Here is a 24,514-nt window from a genome sequence, read left to right on the forward strand (position 1 = left end):
GGAAGAGCCGCTCCCACCTCCGCGCCCCGGTCCCGTACCTCGGAGTGGGGTGCCGCGCCGCACGGCAGCCCCGGAGAGCCGGGCAGGGGCCGCTCGGGGCAGGTGTCCCTCCGCCGCTGACGTGCCCTGTTTTCCGCCGGCTGCTGGCAGCGCGGGGGCCCCTTCCAGGGACGTGCCCTGCGGGGGGCTGCGCCTAGGGGCAAGGGCAAGGGCAAGGGCTGCCGGCCGGGAGAGGCTGCCCTGGCCTCGCCCCGGCTGGGGAGACACGTGCCGTGATGGGGCACGGGCTGAGGAAAGCCCTCTGCCCTGGGTGAGGAGAGGGGATAGCCTCGCCCCAGATGTGGGCCCTGTGTTTTCCTAAGTGTTTTAGAAAGGCTTCTCCATATGGTGCTGGAGTGCTTGCTAAGGGGGGCCAGGGAAAAGCTCCCCTGGCTGACGGCTGGGTTGGGTGGGAAATAAACCCTAGCTAGCTCCAAAGAGTGAAGCTGGCTGCTGGGCGCAGGACGATCCCTGGTGTGTCATTTGATTGGAATCAGAGAAAATGGGGGTTGGAAGGAGGGACCTCAGGAAGTCCTCTAAGTTCTCACCCTTTTTTGTACCAGGACCCATTTGTAAACACTGATGGCCAGTCCCGACCTGGTGCCCCTCACTCCTGACCCACTGCCCCAGGCCCCTGCCCTTCAGCGTTTAGGGTAGGGGAGGAACCAAGCAGCCCCTTGCAAGCTGGAACTCTGCCAACCAGCAAGGGAAAAGCCACAGTTAGCCACATTTTTCTCCTTTAAAAGCAAAACCATTTTTAAAGTTTGTTGGTCCATTTTTAAAGTTTGTCAGCTATCCTTTCATATATGCTTGCAACCCACTTTTGGGTCATGACCCATGGAGTTGAGAAATGCTGTTCTAGTCCAACCCCCTGCTCAAAGCAGGACTGTCCCCAACTAGATCATCCCAGCCAAAGCTTTGTCTAGTTGGGTCTTAAAAACCTCCAAGGATGGAGCTTCTACCATGTCTCTGTGTAACCTGTCCCAGTGCTTTAGTACCCTCCTAGTGAGAGGGTTTCTGCGGGTGGCTTCTCTTTGCCGTGGTCGTGGAAAGAGATGAGAACTCGTGTTTGTGAGCTCTTTGTTCAGTGCTGTTGTATCTTGTGTTCTCATCCCTGCTGCTCAGCCCAGGGGTGTGCAGGTTTGGTCGGAGATACCTTAGTGTGTGCCTGGCTGAGCGACGTGACTATTCTGCATAAAAGAGATTCCTCAGAGATTTCTGGGAGGGGCTGAGTCCTGTAGGGAGCTTTGGGTTTCTTAAAGATGGCATATTATTGAGAGATGAAAGGGAGCATGTATGGACAGCTACTGAGCAATTGAAAATCCTCTGTGCCTTGGCAGAAGTCAGGGTTTTCACAGGAATGCTGAGCTTACTGCAGGGCTGGTGAAATGAGGCTTTGGGAGAATTTACTGGCTGCCGTTTCTATTTCCTCTCTAATGAAGTAACTTATGCTGCGTTCAGTTGCTCCTTCAAAGACAGGCCATGAGTGTCCAGGAAAAAAGGCTAAAAGTTTTTCCGAAGACATATTTAAAATGTCAGTGTGTTGGAACAAGGGCTATGCTGAAGAAAGGATAAATGCTATGTGGTCTGAAAGGACATCGCTACTGGCCGAGAGGGGGAGGAGCAGGAGCAGAGGCAGTTCCCTGCTGCGCACCCAGCACTTAAGATTTGTTTGAAGGGCTGAGTTGGATTTTCCAGGTGGCTGAAGCAGCTGGCAGAAGGAAGTTTATTTCAGCTGCAGCAGGGACGTGACAGTTTTAGGAGATTATTTTGTCTGTACTCAATTTTGTTTCAGCTTCTTTCTCTCTTGCAGTTGATTTGTGTCTTGGGGCAAACCTATGTTTCCAGATCCATTTGACTTTTTCTCAGGGACCAGCTGCTACGCTGTGTGTGTGTGTGTGTGTGTGTGTGTGTGTGTGTGTGTGTAAATTATTTTCATGGCTTTCAATTCAAAGCCAGTCTCTTTCCTTCCACTTCTCCCCCTCAACCCCCAAGTATGTAAGTCAGTGTTTCTCAGTCCTTTTTTTGGATTCGAGTCACCCCTCACTGTACTCAAGGCATAACTTTTGTGAATTCAGTGACATCCATTTTCAAAAAGTGATTCAGATTACAGTCTTTACTTCCTTGCAGAGGGGCCTGGCAGTGGGGATGGAGGATCATCCAGGGAGGGATAAGCCTCAGCCTGTACTTACCTGCTAGTTGATCTGCTTATCTCCTCACATCTCATGGCACCCCTCAAAAGATCTGGTGGCCCTCTGGTTATAAATCACTGGTGTAAGTGGTAGCCTTTCAGGCTAACTTTATCTTTTGCTGTGGTGGCATCTGGTGGTCCTGTGCTGGGAAAATTTCAACCATTTACCGCAGAGCTGTGATCGAAGGAGTTAAGCAGACCCAAGGCTCTTCCATCTTGGATAGGAGATAAATTTTCTTTAAAAAAATGTTGTGTCCCAGGACGAATCAGCCAAATCGATTCCAAATCCACTGGAATCATTCAAAAACCATATGGGGCCCTGCTACTGGCAAGCATTCTCCGCCCCTCCCTGGGGCTTCGGATACTCCGAAATCCTTTGGCAGGCATCCTACATGCAGGCCCAATTCCAGAGGCTTGGGGTTCAGATGCTCCCGAGTTTCGCTTGCCCTCAGCTGTATGGCTGCAGGAGCAAGCTGGAGAGGAGTCTTCCATTTCCATAAAGTCAGGGTGTAGCTGAGATCCTCCTACTGGAAGCTGGCCAGTGGGAAGTTAGCTATGAGGTTCTCGTAGGGAGTCCTGTCTGCAAGCAGACAAGGGTGCAACCCTCCATTACACGGTTTCATTTTAATTGCATTACCTCTGTCACGGTATTACCCCATGACACTTTGGTGGTTTTCTCCTTATTACTGCACCATTGGAACTCATAGATCCTCTCTACATACTTATCTGTCTCCAATCCCTGTAGTACTTGAGGGCCCAAGATAGGGATACATGACTAAAGTCAGGGGTAGAAGACAAGCCTCTAGTTTCAATGCCAACATGATGCTCCTGCCTGTACCCTCCTATGAGCTTTCCTCTGGAGGCTCTGTCCTGGCTGTCCACTTTCTTTATCTTGGTAGCCTATTTGAAGTGGTTATGTAATCTGGTTTATCCAGTGGGTAGCAAGCATTAGGGACACCAGAGACATTAAATGTTGGAGCTGCTGGGGCTTTAAGCCATAATAATGATTTAGAAAAGTAGAGACAATATGGAGCAGGAGCAGGAATCTCCACCACGGAGCAGAGGGACTCATAGGACTATGAAGAGACATAGGCTGGGATACACTCTGAGCAACTGAATGAGAGCGAAGGTAGACACCAGTGAATTGTTCAGGCTGTGTTGTGTTACTTATAGCTGTCTGTCAGCTTCCTAATGGGCCCCAGGGAAGGCTCTAGGGGTGCTACCAGACAAGAGCCATAGCTGCTTGTTTCTCAGCTGGGAGGATGTTTAACTGTATTCTCTGGTCTGAGTAACAAGAACAGACCAAAACCTCAGACAGTCAGGTACCATGAAGGGCATGAAGGAATCTGGTTTTACTGATAAAATGGAATTGCTTTTACTGACTGTTAAGCATTGCCTCTTTTCTGGAGGAGCAATTCTAGTTTCCCTACTACCCTCCCTTGACTTCCTGCAGGAGCAAACCCTGGCAAGAGACTTGTGCGCAGAGATGCGCTCTGTGTTGTGAGCCTTTGATACGTGCTTATTTTTCTGTTACATCCCTGTCTTTACCCAGGATTTCTTTGTAGACTCAGTAAAATGTCAGGTGACCAGTTTGTGTGCCTTTTAGTCTCCAACAGATGTAGATTTTTCAGCTCCAGATGGGGAGGATGAACAGGTGTGAAGACCCTGAACTTCCAGGATACATCCAGACGAGCGGACATGTGCATCTTGCAGCATCTCAAAGCCTTTTGAGACACTGCAAGAGACATGTGCAGAAATAAAAAAATGTTCACCATGCTGCAAATTTGCAGCATGAAAGCAAAATTAGACCCCAGATACAAGGGGGCAAAAAATACCCTGGGCAAAAAAAGTGGGGCAGGGTATGGTTCAGGACCATGCCCTGAGGCAACTGGAGGTGTGGGTCCTCCGCAGAGATGCTGTGGTAGCCACCCAGAGTATCTCTATGGCTGGCCCTTGCCCCAGTGCTGGAGCACGCTGCCCCCCCCGATCACTGCCCAGCCCCAGCCCCAACCTGCTCCCCAAGGATCCCCATTGCTGCCCTGCCCGGCCTCATCTCCTGCCTGCCCCCTGAGCTCCCACCCAATCGCTGCCTCACCTGGCCCTAGCCTCCCAGCAATTAAAAAAAAACAACAAAAAAACGTCCGCACTCACTGGCAGTAGCAGCTGCCATCAGGGTCACTGGGGCCTCCCTCCCTGCGCGCGTGCGCACGCACACGCACACACACAGACAGACAGTATGGTGCAGCAGGTGGCCCCAGCTGCCTGGCATCTGCACTGCCAGTGGCCCATCACGCAGGTGTGGCTGAGGTCAGCAGGGTGCTGTGTGGCTTCACACGCTGTCAGGCAGCTGGGGCCGCTCAGGCTGAGCGGTGCTGGGCCCAGGTGACAGCCGCAATGGCCTCAGCTGCCCAACAGTGTGTGGAGCCACATGGCACCCTGCCGACCCTGGCTGCATCCATGTGATGGGCCAGTGGTAGTGCAGGTGCCAGGCAGCTGGGGCTGGTCCCTGCTGCTTTGCTGCTGCCCTGTGCTCTGCGGTGGGGCTTTGCCAGGAGGCCAATGACCTGTACGGCCACTACTACTGCCAGTGAGTACGGGGCTGCTGCTTCTTTTTTTTTTTTTTTTAATTGCTGGGAGGCTGGGGCCAGGTGGGCCAGCCATCAAGGGGAGGGGCTGCAGGAACCAGTGGGGGATGAGGCCAGGTGGGGCAGCAATCCAGAGGGCTGGGGGAGCAAGGGTGGGTGGGGCACTTGGGCCCTGCAGGAGGTGGTAGCCCGCACAGCAGCCATGTGGCCCCTGTTAAGGGGGCTGTAGCCACTGTTGGGTGGCAGCCCATGAGCTGTGCTGGGGGTCTGTGTCCTGTGGGGGACAGGAGACCTACCTCTCCTGAGCAGCCCCTCCCTCCCCAAATCTCCCCACGATCCACCCACGTCTACCCACACACCCCTTGGTCCCCCACATTCCCCCCAGCACACACCCTGTGTGTCCAGTTGCCAGACAGGATGAGACCTGCTGACAGGAGGTGTGGCTGTAGGGGCAGCTGTCCCCACATCCTGATTAGTGCAGGGGTCTGGGAGCTCTAAGTGCTCTATGGTAAGAAAACCAAAGGCAAGCATTAAAACATAGGTATTTAGAATTCATTTTATTGTCATGATAGAGACACTGGTAGGCTTCCAGATTGCCTTAATACTGTAGATATATCAATAAAACATTGCCCAACTGATTGCTGTCTCTCACGCGCTCTCTCTGTATAGTGGTCTTTTGTTTTAATTGTGGAGGAACATGGATTTTGGGATATTTTACAGAGTGACTTTGGGATTTTTTTATCAGGGATTTTTCAGTTTTCAAATAGGAAATACCAGAATTCCTGCTAGGAAGGTAAGTGGCAGGACCCAGGCAAAGGAGTCCACTCAGAGCTGGCACCTTGGACCCAGCTGGAGGTGGCTGACCTCCTGGCCAATTGGGGCCAGGAAGACACGCTTTGACAGTTCAAACCAGGCCACAACATTGGGAACATCTTCTGGGTGATAGCTGCCCAGATGGCCGGGTAGGGGCACAGATGGCAGTAGTGCTTCACAAAGGCCAACACTGCAGCCACAGCCTGCTGGCAGCTGGCCCAGGAGGGGCAGATGCCTCTACTGGCTGTGCTGTCCCCATCTGGGTCTGGCAGGTGCACAGCAGGTCACAGCCAGGCAGCAGCCCCCACTGCCAGACTGCTGCAGTGGGAAGAGGATACAGGGACCTCTCAGGGCTGCTTCAGCAGTCCAGCTGGCACAAGGGGTAATATCCCCAGGTATCAGTTGGCCGGGCCTTAGAAGCTCCTGTCTATTTGTAACATTCAAATACCTTGGGCCCTAAGGCTCACCTGGCTAACTAGTAGCCCCGATTGTATGAGGGCTAATGGGTGAATGCTACAACAAAATACTTGGGACGACAAAGGCAAAAAACAGGACAGGAGTGATGTGAGGGTGGAAGGGTCAAAATGTGAAATCAAGTGCTCAGGGCTACTTGCTCTCAGGAGCTTCTGAGGTTGGGGACCAAGCAGAGCCCCCTGGGCTGCACCCATTGGTCCTCAAAGGCATCCAAGGAGGTGGTGGATACTACTCACTGGTGCTCTGCCTGGAAATGTGAATGGACAAATGAGAGGAAAGTGGCCCCACAGTCTCCGGGCACCTTCCTGGTCAGAGCCTCCTTTCTGGTCAAGTACAGGCCCATTTGGCCAGGGCCAGGTGGAGGTTGACCAGGAAGTCCCGGGACTTGGTGGGGTCGCAGATGGGGTGACTGAAAACAAAAAGGTGGGGGATAAAATTCAACCAGAACTTCAGGAGGAGGTTCTGGAGGTGAGGATGGAGGGGCTGTAGCCTTGCGCACTCGAAGGTCATGTGCGCCAGGGTCTCCCTCTGCCCACAGAAGGGACAGGAGACCAGGGTTTCTGTGAAGCTCACCACATATACGCCCATGGTGACACCACCAGCTGAGGTCCCCAGTGGCTCGTAGGATGAGGGTAGAGTACAGACTCAGCCACTGGGATGCCCCAGCCATGCCCTTACTGAGCAGGTCCTGCCACTTGGTGTCTGGGCAGGACATGAGGGTAGCATGATGGATCGTGTGGCACACAAGCGTGTAGAGGTGGTGGTGATGGATGATAGAAAAGCAAACTGGTCTGGTGTCCTCCATTGGGCTTGGAGCGGGAAATGCCGCGAGGCTGAGCAAGGTGCTGGCCCCACCCCAGAAGCTCCTGAAAGTGAGTAGCCCTGAGCTACTTGCCTGGGCAGCTTTTTGTACTGATGGAGCCAGGACAGGGCAGCTTTTTACACTGCCTGTGCTGGCCCCAGGCTCTAGGTCCCCCTGACTGCAGATCCGGGAGAACCTGGGCAGTTTTATTTTGCCCCAAGTGGCACAACTTGCACCACACCAAAGTGCATACCTCGGCACATGAGCCAGGGCGTTTTGCTTCAGCGCAAATTTGCATTGCTTCTACTTGAGCTGCTGCAAGTGCACGTGCCTGGATGTATGGACGCACCCCCTGAGGTCATCTCTGGAGGCAGTTTCTCTTTCAGCCTGATTGATCCTTCACTTGGCTTGACTCTGACTGTTATGTTATGCGCCTACCCATAGTACTGCTTCCCAGTAGAAGCGGGGATGGGAATCATTGGTGCCTCTTCCAGCATCCATCATGTCTCGACTGCAAAGACAACACCGGTTCTAGTGAAAGTAATTCTGTTATCTTCACTTAGCTTGGCCTCCTCCTGTTCTGTAGCAATGTAGCCTGCCCAGAATTCTGCCTCTGGGGACCCGCCTAAGCTAGCTGCTCTTCCAACATGGGAAGCTGTTGTAGGTCACTTCTAAGCTCCCATCCTGTCATTACAGCCAGATTTTCCATGAGGCACACTCTGGGGTTGCAGAGGGTGCTGAATTGTCTGGCATTTTTTAACAGAAAGTACTGTGAATGCAGATTCCAGGCAGCCTGCTCACTGGATGGAAGATTGTCTCTGGTGCACAGTTTATTGCTGAAGGGATCCCTTATTTCTCTGTGCCAGTGTTGGTTTAATACATGCAAAGCCTTCAGATCAGGTGTGAACACAGAATGGGAGCAGTGGCAAACACTTCCAGAACTCTCATTTGGAGGAGGAGGAGGCTTTTTCTCTTTCTGTTTTACTGTAGCAGGGCAGTAGCCCTATGAAGAAAGCCAGATGGCCTGGAAGTGTCCCAGATGCATTTCACTGACAAAGATTTTGCATCCTCAGGGCTGGAGTGAGGGCTACATTGTCTTTTTCTGAGAGTCTATCACTAGCAGCCAGAGCCTCTGCCAGCCCCCTGTCCACTTGGGCAACCAAGAACCTGCTGCCCTTTGCACATGCTACAGCACTAGAGTGGAATATGTCCCCTTGTTACCTCACCTTCTCTCTCCCATCCCTTACACTTTAGACTTATAAGGTGTCTATACACATGCTCTGGGTGGGAGTGGAGGAGAGTTTTAATGAGAGTGGCTCCTGGACAGCCACTTTCATTAAAACACTGCTGTGTCACATGTGTTCAGTATCCTGCATTTCAAAATGGCAGCGGGGGCATTTTAAGTAAAGCTTGTCTGACAGGTTTTAATTAAAGCACCCTTGCCACCATTTTGACATGTGGGATGCTGAATATATGTCCTGCTGGAGCATTCTAATTGGAATGCTCTGCTCCAATACGTTCTAATTAGAACACATCAGAGCACATGTATAGGCACCCATAGTGCCCAGCTAGGAGGTCCTTTTGCAGGCACTGGATGAAGGATGGATGTCAGTTAAGATCTGAGTGAATCTGTTCAAAATCTGCACTCTGGTAGGATTCTGCTGAGCAGAGGGAGGACCATGCCGGTTTTCTGAGAAATGTCAGAAAAGGGCTAGAAGGGACCCTTGCAATAAAGTAGGATCAAGTTTATCTAGACCAGTGGTTCTCAACCTTTTTTGTACCAGGACCCATTCATAAACATCGATGGCCAGTCTTAGCCCAGTACCCCCCACTCCCAGCCCCTCCCTGAGGACCCAGCCCCCCAGTGTGTGGGGCGGGGGGGCCAAGCAGCACCTCGCAGGCTGGAACTGTGCTGGAACTGGAACTTATGTTCTTGCGACCCATTTTTGGGTCACGACCCACGGGTTGAGAGAAGCTGATCTGGACCATCCTTGATAGTGGATTGTGTGACCTGGGGTAAGCACCTTCACTGGAGCTTTCTACAACATCCCTTAGGCTGCCTGTTTCATTGTTTTACCATCTTTACTGTCAGAAAGCTTTTCCTAATATCCAATGTAAACCTTTCCTACTGCAAATTAAACAGATTTCTTCTCCTGTCACCATTTCCGTGGTAACTATAAAGAACAACTGGTCCCTGCTACTCCCCTTGTAACAATCCCATGGGTATTGGAAATTTGTTTTCATGGTCCCCTTCAGTCTCCTCTTTTCTAGAATAAATACATCTAGTTCCTTCAGTCTTCTCTCAAAAGCCATCCTGACATCTTGTTCATCTCTGTACTACCTCCACTTTGTCTAAAACATTTTAAAATAGTGTTGCAGAATTGGGTAGAGCCTAGTTTAGCCTGTGATCCATAGTCTCCTTCAGATCCTCTTTTTCCCTGTATTCTTGTTCCTACCCATTTGTATTTGTGTCGCACTTTGCACGTGTCTTTATTGAATTTCATCTTGTTCATTTTGGACCATTCCCTCCAACTTGGATGATCATTTGGAATTCTGAGTCTGTGTTCCTGCATGTTTATTTCATAGATTTCATAGACGTTAGGGCTGGAAAGAACCTCAAAGATCAACAAGTCCAGCCCCCTGCCCCAGCAGCAGAAAGTCAACTAGGGTCAAAGGACCCCAGCAAGATAAGCATAACACCTCTCAGCTCGGTGTTGTCTGCAGATTTTATAAGTGTACTCTCTATTGCACCGTCCAAGGAACTAATGAAAATACTGTAATGGAAGTGGGCTGAAAACAGACCCATGCTTCACTGCACTGGAAATGTCCTCCCACTTTTGCAGTGACCCATTTATAGTTGCTCTTTGAGTGATTTCTCAGCTAGTTGTGAGCACGGCTTACAGTGATGACATCTAGGCCTTTCTTTTCCTAGTTTGTTTCTGAGAGTGTTATTTGAGACAGTGTTAGAAGCCACATTAAAGTGAAGATATATTCCATGCACTGTGTCTGCCTTATCCACTAGGCCAGTGAGCCTGCGAAAGGAGGAAATTACCATATTTACTTGATTCTCAGATGAAGATTTTTTCCCATTTAACATGGGGACAAAAAACCCTACTCTTGAAAGCAAATACAAGGGGTGGCGGGGGGATGGGGGAGCAAGCAGCTGTTACCACATACATAGGCTTAGGTTCTGGCTCCAACCTTGGGCTGGAGGTGCAGCTTCTGCTTGCCTCCCCTGCCTCTGCCCCTTTTCTTCCCTCCTCCCTATCCCCCCATGCTTACCCTTAACTGACAGACTCTGTTCCTGCTCTAGCCTGGGGTATGGAGCACCGGCAGTGGTGCTGGATTCATATAGGTACTACAGGGTTAGGCTGGGGCTATGCTCTGTGCCCCAGACTGGAACATGGATATAGCCTGCCAGTGCTGAAGCAAGGGTAAGTGGCAGGGAGAAAGGGGGAAGAGAGGGGCTGTACAGAGGGCAGGGGCAGGCAGCAGGGGCAAGCTGCTTTCCTTTCCTACCATCTGTCCCCTTACTGCCTACCCTCTTACCACTGCTTTCCCTACTGCAGTGGGGGTGGGGATGAATTTAAGACAGTTCTCCAATAATTATATTATGTGTATGGAAATTATAGCAAATGTATAAGTCTTCTATGTATAATTATTGGGAAGTGGTCTTAAATTCAGGTAAATATGGCAGATTGGTTTGATGCAATGTGCTCCTTACACATCCACGTTGGCTGTTATTTTATTATTTTCTAAATATTTACAAATTGATTTAGATAACAATGAGTTGCTCCAGAATCCTTCTGGGTGTTGGCACTGGATCCTTCCGGCTGAAAAGGGACAACTGGTTTGCCCTAGGGCTAATGGTCCCAAAATAGGCCAAGGGACAGTTGTTTACATGCAGCTTGAATGGCAGTTAACTCAAATTAGTCCCAGTTGTCCCAAGGAAAAAATGTTATCTTGGTACTTCACAGGTACAATAAGATCCCAGAATGAAGGGCTTTGCGTGGGTGTAGGGGAGAGAATCAGTTTAGCTTCTTTTTTCTTTGTTGAAAAATAGGTGCTATGCTTGGCTTTCTCTGATCCTCTGGGACTTTATCTTTGCCCCACAAATTCTTGAGCGTGGTCACCAGTTGTTCAGAGTTTACTTTGCCTGTTCCTTCAGTAGTCTAAAATGAATGTCAGTCGGCACCACCTCCTAGAAATAGGTCCATCTCATCTAAGTGTACTTTAGCCTATTCTTCCCCTGTTCTCCTATCTCCTCATTAAAATTAATCTCTCTAAGTATCTGGTCACTGTTAAATTTTATGAAAACTGAAGCCAAAAGTCATGGAACCCTCTAGTAGTTTCTGCATCATCAGTTATCTGGTCTCTCTTTTTTTTTTTTTTTTTCGTTTTCTCTGGTTTTCCTCTTATTTCTAATATGTTTATAGACCCTTCTCTTGTTGCTTCTTGTGTCTCGTGTCAAATTAAACTCACTTTGTGCCTTAGCCTACATGGATCCCTATGTTCTTGTTGTGCTTATCCCAATCATATTTGTTTCCAATTTTTTATATTATCTGATTGATTTTTCAGGTCCTGGAAGGGCTCTGAAAATCTGTCCTTGGTACAATAAGAGGCCCATCTGGTTTGTCACTGTGCTTCTGATTTTCCTTTTGTATTAGGATAGTTTTCCCTTTTGCATGTAATAGTTTCAGTAAGTGCCAGGTCTCCTGTACTCCTCAGACTACCTTCCTAAGAAATGACCTCTGCAGTTCCCTGAATTTGTTGAAGTTTGCTTTTGTAAAGCCTTATTCTGCTACTCTCACGCCTTTCTTTCATTACAATAATGGACTCTATTGTTTCTTTATTACTTTTACCCATATTTCTTTCTGCCTTCAAATTCTAAATTAAGTTTTCCATATTAGTCAGAACTAAATCTAAAATAGCTGCTTCACTGTAGCTTTTTCCACCTTCTGAACAAGAAGATATCCCGCGTACATTCCAGGAACTTGACGGTTTGTCTGTCCTGTCGTGCTGTTTTTTTTTTCCAACCAGTATCTGTGCGGAGTCCTCAGTTACCCCCAGGTCCTGTCCTTTGGATGCCTCCAATATTTTCTCACTAAAAGCCACCTCCTCCACCACCACCTCCTGAATAGGTCGTCTGCCATAAATCACTTCCATTTTATCATTTGTGTTTTTTTCCCTCTTATCTTTACCCAGAGTCATTCAGCCAACCTGTCTCTCCTCTTCTAGAAGTTCAGAGCAAATGTGTACATCCTGTCACTGCAAGTTCAGGGTTTCTAGTCTAGACTGGCATGTTTGTAGTGAGTCTTGCAGGGAATGCTGGTAGTGACAGTAGGTTGTGGTTTTAGTTGTGTGTACTGTAATAACTTTGTGCTGAAGGCAATTGTTCAACATGAAGCTCTGTCCATAGTGTTTGCCCTGGCTGGATTTTTTCCCATCGCACAGCAGAGGGCTGTCTTTTGTGCCTCTTATATACTGATATTCTCTAACTTGATTTCTGTCTTTGGGAACCAGGGTTTTCCATAGTAGTTATGAGGCGGTTCAGAAACGCATCTCCCAAGAATTATTATGATTCCTTGTCTCAAGGATTGCAGTTGGGAGATCATTTGTGCCTCAACAGAGGGATCAAAAATAGGGGGTAAGAGTTATGGCAATAGTTTGCACGCTTTTATGAGGAGTTAACTCCTCCTTTTATGAGGCGTTTGCATCCAGTGCATGGAGAAGAGAGTGCCTTGTGTAGTGTAGTGCTCCAACAGGCTATTGCAACTGTTGTTTCCCAAACTTACTTGAAGTGCTTCTGTTAAAGGTGAATAGCAGATGGTTTTAAGAAAAATGCTTCAACTGCCCAATCTGAGTGAAACCTGCCCCAGTGCTTCCTTGTAGTTTGAGCAATAGACACCCTTTGTGCAAGGATGCTGTTCTGGCACCACTTCTTCCAGTAATCTGGCAGTTGTGCAGCAGCAGATCTCCACTGGGGAGTTGGTTTTCTAGTCCCATTTGATGTCATGTAAAGTGTAGGTGAGGCCTCTGCTCCAGCATGGCATCACTCAGTTCCCTTTGTAATATTTTGTCTTGATAGCATTTATACACATGGCCCTTCTTGAAATCATCCAGCAGTGCAAATCGTTGTCTGTGAATTGGCTGTGAGCATCCTAGGCTCTGTGGATCTGGATGCTGAGGAACAAGGCAGGGAGTTAGCTTTTTTACCCAGGGAGAGCACACCCAGGACCAAATGGGCAGGTAAAGGGTTTCCCAGTCCACTGGTGTCATGATCAAGCCTGCAAACTGAAAGGAGACAGGAAATAAGGAAAATGTGGGCCCTTTGTGATAAGGGGAATAATTGTGGAACCAAAGCTACCCAAGAAAATAAACAGGTTGGAGGATGGGAGGACTTGAAGTGGACTCTTGCACCATGTCTTAGATCTCGACTGTTCCTTTTTCCTTGTAGAGATTGAGACAGCTCCACGATGACAGGGAAACGGCTTCTGCCTCATGGGATCCGTGCCTTGTTTCTGCTCAGCATGGCCTGTGAAGCCCATCAGCCCACAGGGAGCCACGCTGTCTCCAGTGCCAATCCACTGTGTGAGAAGGAGGTTGAGTCCTGGGGAAACCTGTTCAGTGGAGAGCGACTGGATGCCTGGATCTGTTCTCTGATTGGCTCGGTCATGGTGGGGCTGAGTGGGGTTCTCCCTTTGCTGGTAATTCCCCTTGAGACAGGAGTCACTCTGAGATCAGAAGGTAAACCTCCTCTTTGATGCTTCCCACCCCAAATGTTAAGGCAGGCTGCTTACAGACATAAAGAACAAAACAAAACAGTGCTTTACTTTCAGCTCAGCGCACCCCCTCACCAAGCACAGTGCATTCCCAAATGAGGTATCGTGTTAGTTTGACTCAGCTTGTCAGCATCTGTATAGGTCACGTGCTTTGGCGGGGCTTTTTGGCACTTCTAATAGCTAATTTAATCAGTTTTAGACAAACGTGCCAAAAGGCCCTGCTGAAGTGCTTGATCTATACAGATGCTGGGGAGCTGGGTGAAAGCAATGCGCTTCTTCTGGTAAAGTGCCGTTTTGTTTTAGTTTCCACCCCACCCCCTCCAAACACCTGTTGGCAGCCACACTGACCAGTGGGTGTGGTGGTCTTATGTCTGACATGGGAATTGGGATCTTCTTTGTGCCCTACACATGCTGCCTGCTTAAATGCAGGCAAATCCACTCCTGTTAAAAGACCAATTCCTATAATTTGGGTTCTTGGTCTTCTGTTGGAGAGCTTATGTACTCCAGTCTGGATACTGGAGACAAGTTTGCTTGCACACAGCCTCACTGTTTTTTCCCCTTGGGACCTGGCAGACCATGTTTGATCATCAGGCTGGGCTCTGAGTGGCTTTTTCTGTTTGTCTTCCAGCGGGATCCTGTCGCTTGAAGCAGCTGTTAAGTTTTGCAATTGGTGGACTACTGGGAAACGTGTTCCTGCACATGCTCCCAGAGGCCTGGGCCTACACCTGCAGTGCCACAGCAGGTAACACTATGGTTGCACAAGTTCCTGATGGCCTAGAGCCTGTCCTGAGCACTGACTGCCCTGGGGCTTTTGTGAATCATTTTTCCAAAGAGGTCCCCAGAGGATGCCGGGGGACTTGGGCCTTTTTCCCTGTTTCTGCTCTTCAACAAAGGCAGGGTCCCTTCAGCAAAGGCTCTTGACTGAAACTCACTTCTGTGCTACATCATTCCTTGGCCTAACAGTACTCAGATCTTTGCTTAAGGGATAGCATTGGGGACTGACTTTCTTTAGAGTGTGTGCGCAGTGGGGAGGGAAGCAGAAGGTGCAGCTACCTAACCCCCAGTACACCAGCTGCCCCAGATGGGGTGGATCTGGCCTGGCTTGAGCTAGAGCTTGAGAAGCAACTGATACAGCCTTCACCATTTCCAGTAACAGTTTCCTAAAGAGCCCATGGAAATATATGGTGATTATGTCTTAGGCAAACAAGGGTCATGAGAGGCCGAGTGCTGACTGGACCTTATAAATAGCTGCTCAGTTAAGAAAGGAACGCCCTCTGACTCATTTGAAACAGTTCTGCAAGGAGCTCAGATCTCAGCATTACCTGTCCCAGGATTGATCTTATGCTTATCTGTGTCCAATCCTGGTGGGAATCGAGGAATCATTTCCCTGATGAGAGTGTAGGGAATACAGAGATGACCTGAGCTTCCCAGAATCTGTTCCCACCTAAGCAGTAGGAATTAAAAAATATAGTCTGCAAAGCTCTTCTGCTTAAATGTTTCTTTCTCTTTCTCGCTGCCCTGGTGCTTTGGCCCCTGTGACTGCACCTTTCTGCCTAAGCATGTTAATTCTTCTTTTAGTCCTGTCCCTAGGTTTTAAGCGTCCAGGTTTGAATACTCCACACATCTAGGCTTCTGGCATACCACAGTCTTTGCCCCTGCAGCCAGGCTGATTGGAGAATAATAGCAGAGGTTCACCCCTAATTAGAAGAAACATTTTATGGGTAATAATTTGCTCGGGTGTGGCAGGATGTTGAAGACAAGTCTCTGGTTCAGCTTCCTGAGGCACAAACTTTCCTGTTTTGGCTTGCTCAGGCAGACTCATCTGTAGGATTTGTGCTGACACAAACATCCCTGTAACCTTTGGTGGGAGACTCCACTTTTGGTCAGCTTCACACAGGTTGCTGTGGAGCTGGACACAAGGGAAAAATCTATAGCATGATGGGAGATGGGCAGGACACCACTGCTGAGTTTTGGGGTACTGAGGACTGTGGTTGTAGAGGGCATTCTTGAGTTGGGGATGAGCACTGAGGCACTGCTCCGTGTTTCTCATAGGGCCAAAGGAAATGTCCTTGCCCCATGTTCTTGTCTCAGGCTTCTCGGTCACAAACTGAGCTGCCTTGGGTGCAGGGGCATTCCCCGTTTGCCACCGTGAGGTGCCCTGAGAGGTTTTCTTTGTTTTCTAGGAGAAGGACAGAGCTTCCATCAGCAAAAGCTTTTAGGTCTCTGGGTGATCATTGGCTTTCTGACCTTCCTGGTGCTGGAGAAGATATTTCCAGAGAACAATGAGCAAGATCAGCTCAGCACAGTGGTGAGTATATGACAAAGTGGGGAGAAGACATTAATTCTGGAAGAAGTGGGATAGGAAATGACTCCTCCTTCGTTTGAGGTTTGGTGTGTTCACTCCAGGGTGATAGAGTTCTTCATTTTAGCATAGTTTTCTGCTTCCAGTAGTTAGGGTCCTGACTGCTAGGCCTCCTTCCTCTTTCAGGTCCAGCTGGGTTTCTGCTCTGACAAGTTTTAGAGCTCTATTTCATGAATACCTATTCATGCCCTCTTGCTGAGCCCATGGCTTAAAGGTGGGCTCTTCCCTTCTTTCTGAGTAGAATTTCTTTCTGCTTCCCTGTGTTTGGGGGGATATTATTTTGGCCTGTATGGTTGGCAGATCTCATACCAGAAAGATCTTTTAATTGGCCAGTTGATACGATTTAGTAGATCAGACAGGAGTTGCCCAGTAACAAAGGGGCAATTGGTCATTGTTTCTACATATGCTGTGGTCTGTCTCCTACATACTTCTGTTTTTAACATTGAAAAATAAATGCAACTTTTGATTCCTGGTCCAGTGCACTTTAGCAAACTTTGCTGCTCCAGAAACATTTGAACTGGCCTTGGAATATTTCTAGGCTGAACCCCAGCTGGCTGCTGATATTACACATTAAAATTGTCATTTAGATTATCATCTCACTTCCCCAAGGACACATCAATTTTTGCCAGAATTTTTATTCACCTCATATACTGAATAGCTGGACCAACCCTATGCATCAGCACAATCCAGCATGTGGGGGATGTTATCCAGCCTGTGGGACTCCTTAGGTCCAGAAGTTTAATGGCATGGTAGTGGTGGCAGCTTTAATTGCCATGGTGCTGTGCTCTGCTATGGTAGTAAATCATGCCACTGCTCACCTGCTGCCAAATTTCCAGACCTGTGGAGAGCCCTGGCAGGTGGATGACACAGTTCCATGGGCTGTAGGGTAAGTACCTCTGGTTCACATGGGTTTGTGCGGTGTGCTCAGATTTTCAGTACACTAATCCAAATTCAGTAATTTTGCATAAAACCACCCTAATATTTTTTTCATGTCTCAAGGTTGTGATCAGCAGGCCTTGGGGCTGAAGGGTATTGGGATTATGCTTTGGGGTAGAAGGATTAAGAGTAAAAGGAAATTTCTTCTGTCCTATCTGCATGCTTGGTCTGTGGCGTAAGAGGGAAGCAGCATAACAGTTGCTTCTCTCCTGACTCAGGACAGTGATTCCAGAGCACCAGCCAAAAGGGTTCCAAATGGAAGCAGCTTTTCTCCGCAGAAGGCAACAAGCACAGTCCAAAGAACAGGAACAGGTGTGACTCAGTGTAATGGTTCCTCTCACCAGTCTCACCCACCTGACAGAAAAATCAAGGTAAATGGCCAGCTGGCAAAGCCCATACTGCAGCAAAAAGGGTACACAGTGTCTTCCATGTGCTCCCAAGTGAAGCTGCCTTTGTTTTTAAAAGGAGAGGGGCTTGAAATTCAGTCAGGCAGTGGAGGCTGCTACATTTCTTGGTAGCTAAACAACCTGGTCTAGTGGATTGTGGAAAAAGCCACTTATTCTTTTTAAAATGTTCTTTTTATTGGTGATTTGCAAAGTAGTTTATTCAAATCTGAAATCTCCAAGCACCTGGAGCAGATTGGACACCTTTTTTCCCTAAAATGTTATATGTGAAACTACATCAAAGACCCCAAAAATGATGCTTTTGAAAGTCAGGAAGTACCATTATGTCTTCACAACCTGAGTCCTACCCCTTCTGCATATGCAAAACCACACTTAGACTTGCACGCCTCACCCAGACTTGCATTACTGCACAAGTTCAGGAGCCCTCAAGATTTGCTACCTACATGGCTAACTCCTACTTAATCCTTCTTGAAATCCAAATTGATATGGGAAATGCCTAAGCTCCTGAGTCTTAAGGCATGGACACAGCACACACTTAGTGACATTTGCTATCAGCCTACATTCAGTGCATTATAAAATATAGCTGGTGGCTGTGCCTACTTCTTGTCCAGTAGCCTGATGATTAGAGCATTTGCCCAGCGAGCAGGGCAATACTGATCTCTAGACCCTCATCATTCTGAAGGAACACAAACCCACATTTTCCTCCTCCTAGGACTGTGACATAAACCCCAGGCTATGCACTAGGCTAGGTGAGGACACCTTTCTGTTTAAGGTAGACCACTGGGTAGTCAAGAGTGCAAGTTTCATGGGGCCAGAAGGAGAGCAACCAGGAGAGAGTGTAACCGTAGCCTAGTAATGGCACTGCCCTAAAAGAGGAGAGTCTAGGGTTACAGTCCTTGCTGCCAGGGAAATTTCTTTGTTTTCATGAATGACTGTTTCATGCAAAACGTATGAGTGGTCTTGGCAGCAAGGAACAAAACCCAGGAATCCCCCCCTCTCAGGGCAATGCCTTCCTCACTGACTGATGTTCATGCTCCCTCTTGTTTTCTCTTTTGGCCCTATGAATTTTTTACTCTAGCTGCTGCCAAAAAAAAACACCTCACCCTCCTTAGAAGTCATATAGATGCGTCTTTTGCACCCAGATAAAATAATAGGGGATCCATAAGGGCTTATGACTTTTTTTGCAGTATCTTTGTTCATTACAGAAACATCAGAGCTTTTCTGTTTCTCCCCCGGCTCAGGGATTCCTACTGACTTGCAGCAGTATATTCCTTTGCATAGCAACATCTGTCCTGCATTGTGAGCAGAAATTCTCTCCCTAGCTGTGCAGTTCACAAGTTTAGAGAACATCACGTTGTTTGTTCTCAGAATGTAAATGGCACAGGTTTATAACTGCCAAATCAAAACCAAGTTTTCTACGAGGGTCCAAGGTTTTGCTTCTTGTCTATGAGAGCTTTCACTCAAGCCACGGACAGAAAAGGTCATGGCATTTTAATCATGAAGTGTGTGTTTTCTCTACTCTTGTACTTGAGCAGGCTGAAGCATTTTTGTTTAAACTTAAATAAATTATTGTTACCATCCTTTGAGCAAAGCCCAATCCTGGAAAATCTCAGTGTGAAGAGAAATTTCAGTTAGCTACACGTGACTGGAAACAGCGGGTAGGAATGAAAACAGAAAGCAATTTGCAATCAAATCTAGGGATGTTGCTGCTCCCACTCTTAAAGAAATACCCACAAAGAAATTGTTCTGTTTTTTGTTTCCTTTTGATGTCTGTATTTCCCCCCTAAATTTCATGTTGTTGTTTTTTTCTTTTTTGCACATAGTTAGTTAGGGTTGATTCTACTTTTATCCAGTAACTATTTACATTTTTACATTAGTGCTTATGTGAAGTGAGATGGCAAAAACAATTCTGTATATTAACCCTGCTTTCACTTGTTCATAACTTTTCAAAGCATTCCTCTTATGCTAAGATTTATGCTTCATCCAAACACAATTTTAGTGGCAAGTTTCAGCAAAATCCCTTTAGCTTGCTCGACTTCTACTAATCCCTTAAAACAGATTATCTTTTAAACTTCTCCTATAATTAACTTTTAAACTTGTCCTGTTAATTTCCTACCCTTTATTTTCATACTTAGTTGTGAGTATACTTGATGTTTGAATCATTTGAAAATCACAAAGTAACATTGAGGCAGTAGATAATGCCTCTAATTAGAAGTTTACACTTTAAGAGATGAATAGTCTGGGGTAAAAAACACCACTATGAGAACAGGTATCAGAAGCTACTTGCTGTTCCAGACATAGTAAAGCTGGAGAAAAACTGAGGAAACACTCAAGCCATCTCCTAGAAATAAATCCGTGCCTGTCTGGCCTGGTGAAAGTCAATAAACAACTTCACCTACTTCTAACAGGAATGATTGGGGCCTCCTTCAGAGGTATACAAGCCTGCCAACCCACATGAAAAGTATAGCTGTCTGCTTGATACTTAGGAAACCACGTCAGCCTCCCATTCCTAAGAAAAATCTTGAAACTCAGTGCAACTGCTGGACATCACCAAACAGCCTCAGTGCGTAGCAGCTAGACTACCTGATCAAAACCTTCTAAACACACAGGCCTTACTGCCTTATGGCAAAATGAGCAGATCATACCTCAGTGTTCAGGCTACTCAACCTCTGCAGCATCCAACAGTTGACCCCAATTTACTGTTGACTTGTATACATAACATAATTGGAGTTAGCTTGACCGTGTCTTCAGCCAGCTTAGAGTAGTGATGGAAAACTACTCCACTTCTCTCAGTTTCCACCAGCAGAGTTCTACAGGGATCTGTCTTCTCTCTCTTCATAAATTAAATTTACAAGACCACTTTGGACAGGTAGTGAGATACCACCTCTTCACTGCTCGCAGACACTTACCTGTATGGCTCCACATGTAGAAATAAACTAACTATTGCAAGGGTGTCCCAATGGCCATGGGAGGTCAGCTGCTAGGCTGTGAGTAGCAGGCTCATGGCTCACTCCTTCTACCTCCTTCAGCTGCTGGCTTGGACAAGAAACTAGTCACTGGTTCACATAGTGATCTGACCCTTCCAAACCGGCTTGTGCTAACTCACTCTTATCTAAAAGCAGAAGCAAAACAGTGGCTGTAACTTGTATTAAATTTTAGCTGTCAGTATTGACAGTCTGTGCTCTGGTTCCTCCACGAACTCCTGTACTGATCCTGCGGCCACTCAAAACCATTAGTGGGTCAGGACCCTGTTATACCAATGACTGCATATCCATTTCACCAAAGCTGCTGTACTCCTTTACGATTATGCAGCTGATAATGTACATGAAAACAAGAGAGGCTGAGCTCTCAAGAAATGAACCTTCTGAAATAGGTTTGATAGATCTGGAATCTTGGTCGCTTTTAAGAAAGCTTTCCCATCTCTCTAGGTGGTCTCCTGTACTTTATTTAAGCCAAAATGAGTGATGCCTCAAGCAGAGTTTTCTATTACGTGGATGAAAAGATGACTTTATGAAGCCCCTTAGGAACCTTGTTCTGTAGCACTAATCAATCAGTATAACACTTGAACAAAGACTACAGATACAGGCATCATACTAAAAAAGAGAGGCATTTGCATGTGTTTATCAGGTTATGTGAATAAGCACCAGCCAACTCTAAAGGATGGACAAATGAACAATTAAGAGTTTAAAAGGGGTTGGATCTTTCTGTGGAGCAGCTGACATGAGGTAACTGTCAATAGGCATGTCTTAACCCATGGTAAATGAAAGCTAAACCAGGGCAATTTTGCTCTTGCTGAAACAGGATTAAGTATCAGTGGTTTAGCTTTCACTCTGCAGGGTAAGAGTGGGCAAATGGACTTGTTACCATGGAGCAGCTGATGCACGGTAAATCCTCAGTTCCCTTTAACATACCATAATGTGTCTGTTTGTCCATACCCTTAGAGGAGGCGTGAAAGGACTGTAGGGGTTTGTTTTTAAGCCACAGAAAAATAACTTCAACCATGTTGGATTTGCCACACTATGCTTCTCATCTTTTGCATGGGAGGTACTTGACAGTTTAATATATAACTGTATATTTGATGAGCAAAGAGGCTTGGCTTATATTGACAGACAAGGTTCTTTGGGTAAATGTGATATCTTTTATTAGACCAACTAAATAGTTGGAAAAAAATGCTCTTCACAAGCTTTCAGGCACACACACCTTTCCTCAAGTGTAAGGAGAGTCTGCTGGTGTTTGTTAGCTCTCCTGCTTTGGTTTATATTGTAACCCAGCAGCTACCTCTAAATTAGTGTTTGTTGCCTGAAATCTCTGATTGCATTATTATCATATTTAGTACTGCACTCTTAATTCCATTTTCATTCTTTAGCAAGCCTCTCTTCCTCCCCCTTTCTCTGTCTCTGGAGCTATTTCCACTTCTGATGTCACCTTCCTGTTTTAAAGCTAAATGTGACACCACACAGTCAGACTGGAGCACAGATGCAGGGTTCAAGCCACTGACCAGTGGTGCCTTGCTGCTACCATGTTTCATCTGTCCCAGAGTGTCTAATCTGGGCTGGACCTCATTCTGTTCTATCATTTACCAATTTCTCTGACTTCTCCTTGCAGATCAGTGGGTACCTCAACCTACTGGCCAATACCATTGATAACTTTACACATGGCCTGGCAGTGGCAGCTGGCTTTCTGGTTAGCAGAAAGGTAAGATTCCTACAACTACCTACCTGCTGACTTAGAGATTTGGGGGGGTCTTTTATCATGTGCACCCAATACCTTTGCAGAAAGGGGCTCAGCGAGCCACCCCCCTTATCTGCATCTACTAAGAATTTGGTTTACTGGTGAACCCAACAAGGAACAAGCCTTCTCTGGCCTTCAGGATATGCCTGTTCTTTGTTGGGTTCACCAGTAAACCAAATTCTTAGTAGATGCAGATAAGGGGGATGGCTTGCTGAGCCCTTCCAGACCAGGAGATTCTGGTCACCTATACTAGGAAGCAGGAAATGGTTATCTTATACACCCCTATGCTCATATACCCCTATCCTTAATCTAGGGCAGCCATAGTCAGTACAGTAAGGGGGGGAGAGAGGTTTTGAGCAGGCACCTGTTGCCTGTTCTCTTAACCCCACTAAATAGAAAATCACATTCAAGCCAACTTATTTTATCTCCTACAGGTTGGGGTTCTAACCACCATGGCAATCCTCCTGCATGAAATACCACATGAGGTGAGAGGGTTCTTTAACCTACTATCAGGGTAGAGTTACAGGGGTGCTCTGTTTATGGCAGGAAGTTTGAGTCTTGTCTGGAGCAGGCAGCAGTGCTCCATATCCAGGAAGAAGGCTGGGAGAAGTTCTCTGCTTTCCATCCATCGTCTTGGTCCTCGGAGGAGCTGTTACCTTTTGGTACTGGCTCTAACCTGTTATGTTTCCCCTCTTGAACTCTCTTTCTTCCTGGTGTTGGCTTTTGTGCTTGGGATCAATAACCACTTACTCTGGGTTCTCTTAGGTAGGAGATTTTGCCATCCTGCTCCGGGCTGGGTTTGACCGCTGGAGTGCAGCCAAGATGCAGCTTTCCACAGCTTTGGGAGGAATTCTAGGAGCCTGCTTTGCAATCTGTGTTCAGTTACCTAAAGGAGCAGGTAAGTGTCACTGGGGCTGTAGGGGGAGCACTTAGATCATGTCCCTTTGTTGCCTTTCTGGCAGACAAAGTTTTTTTGGGTAGCTGTATATCTTTTATTAGACCAACTGAACAGTTGGAAAAATGTCTTGTTGCCTTTCTGGTTTTTTTATCTTCCTTTCACATTATTATTATTAATAACAATTTCCACTGTCTGTGCAGGAGAAACCGTAGCTTGGATTCTCCCATTCACCTCTGGGGGATTTCTGTATATTGCCTTGGTGAATGTCGTGCCTGATCTCCTGGAGGAAGAGAATCCTTGGTAAGTGCTCCAACAGAGATACAGAAGAGAACAAGCTAATAAACCTCCCTGGACTCCACACTTCTGTTCCTGGGAGCATGTGAGTGCTCTTCCTAAATCCTGTGAGCATATGAGATGGTACCTAGACAGACTACTGTGCCAGCTGCTCAGTTTATGTTCCAGAAGATTTGCAAGTTGATACTGGACACACCAATTGAAAGTTACTTCAGCCTATCCCCATTGTAACATGCTGGCTTCTACATGCTTTGAGATAGCCTGCATGCGTGACTGGATTAGGATCCTAGAGTTTAAATGAAACAGCAGTGTAAGGCTCCATCGAAGCTGTTGCCTATCCCTTGCCCTCTGGGTGTTCACTCCTCCCTTTCTTCTTTCCAGTGCATTGCTTTAATGTTTATCATCATTTGGTAGGAAATTGGTATTGACAAGGGGAGGTGGGTCCCACATCAGGTGGTGCTTGGTTCCAGATGGGTTCTAACTGCCCAAACTCTGTGATCTGTATTGATTTATTTTCAGGGTAAGGAGTACAAACACAGGCAGGACAATCCCCATATGTAGACATGTGTACCTATCTTTCAATACATGCTGGACTATCCACAATATTTTCAGTGCTTGGGTAATGCAGCAATAGTTATCATATATATTCATCCTTCATATAAGTGAGTGCAGCTCTCCTTGGCTTCCCTACAAGAAGAAATAATTTTTCAGCAGATGAATTTGTCACAGGCTTTCAATGGAGAACACTGAAACACATGGCAGAACAGGTGCATGTGCTTCCTTGTTACTCTTTTACTCGCTCCCACTACTAGCCTTTCCATTTCCAGTTATGTTTTAAACCATTTAGAACTTCCCATTGCAGGGAGCTAGGAACTATTCTCTGTCAGAGAGACTACAGGCTAGTGTGACTTCAGAATTCCCATTTTCTACTACAACATTTTCCTTCCCATTCAGTATGCTCCCTTGATTTTACAACCCCATCCACACTTGCTTTTCTGAAATCCAATCTGTTTATATTACTATATTCACTGGCAAACCCATTACTGTTGTTATTGGTACTGAACTTTCACAGTGATCACTGTACTGGAAAGCATTCTTGCTGCTTCCAGTATTCAGCTGTGCCACCTGTTGGACTTATTTCTCAGCCCCCTCACTGCATTGCAAAAGGAAGTGTTGTAGACATCTTCTGCTCTCCTAAAGTTG

General features: G+C 47.0%; 2 protein-coding genes across 4 annotated transcripts in view; one reads left to right on the forward strand and one right to left on the reverse strand.

The window, feature by feature from the left end:
• Positions 1 to 4,494, reverse strand: part of SPI1 (Spi-1 proto-oncogene) — a 101,100-nt gene extending 96,606 nt beyond the window's left edge. The window contains exon 1 of the mRNA XM_090033133.1: positions 39 to 4,494. The gene's annotated coding sequence lies outside the window, so the exon portion shown is untranslated. The remainder of the gene's footprint in view (positions 1 to 38) is intronic.
• Positions 1 to 24,514, forward strand: part of SLC39A13 (solute carrier family 39 member 13) — a 28,278-nt gene that overhangs the window by 280 nt on the left and 3,484 nt on the right. For all 3 annotated transcript variants that reach the window (XM_090033131.1, XM_090033129.1, XM_090033130.1), the window contains exons 2-9: positions 13,362 to 13,651; positions 14,315 to 14,428; positions 15,870 to 15,994; positions 17,203 to 17,355; positions 21,994 to 22,083; positions 22,554 to 22,604; positions 22,885 to 23,017; positions 23,218 to 23,317. In XM_090033131.1, the coding sequence (XP_089889257.1) occupies positions 13,381 to 13,651; positions 14,315 to 14,428; positions 15,870 to 15,994; positions 17,203 to 17,355; positions 21,994 to 22,083; positions 22,554 to 22,604; positions 22,885 to 23,017; positions 23,218 to 23,317 (1,037 nt within the window). In that variant the 5' untranslated portion in view covers positions 13,362 to 13,380. The remainder of the gene's footprint in view (positions 1 to 13,361; positions 13,652 to 14,314; positions 14,429 to 15,869; positions 15,995 to 17,202; positions 17,356 to 21,993; positions 22,084 to 22,553; positions 22,605 to 22,884; positions 23,018 to 23,217; positions 23,318 to 24,514) is intronic.

Source organism: Crocodylus siamensis, chromosome 2, assembly GCF_052110815.1.
Source record: "Crocodylus siamensis isolate JL-2025a chromosome 2, ASM5211081v1, whole genome shotgun sequence".
In the NCBI taxonomy this organism is placed as follows: domain Eukaryota; kingdom Metazoa; phylum Chordata; order Crocodylia; family Crocodylidae; genus Crocodylus; species Crocodylus siamensis.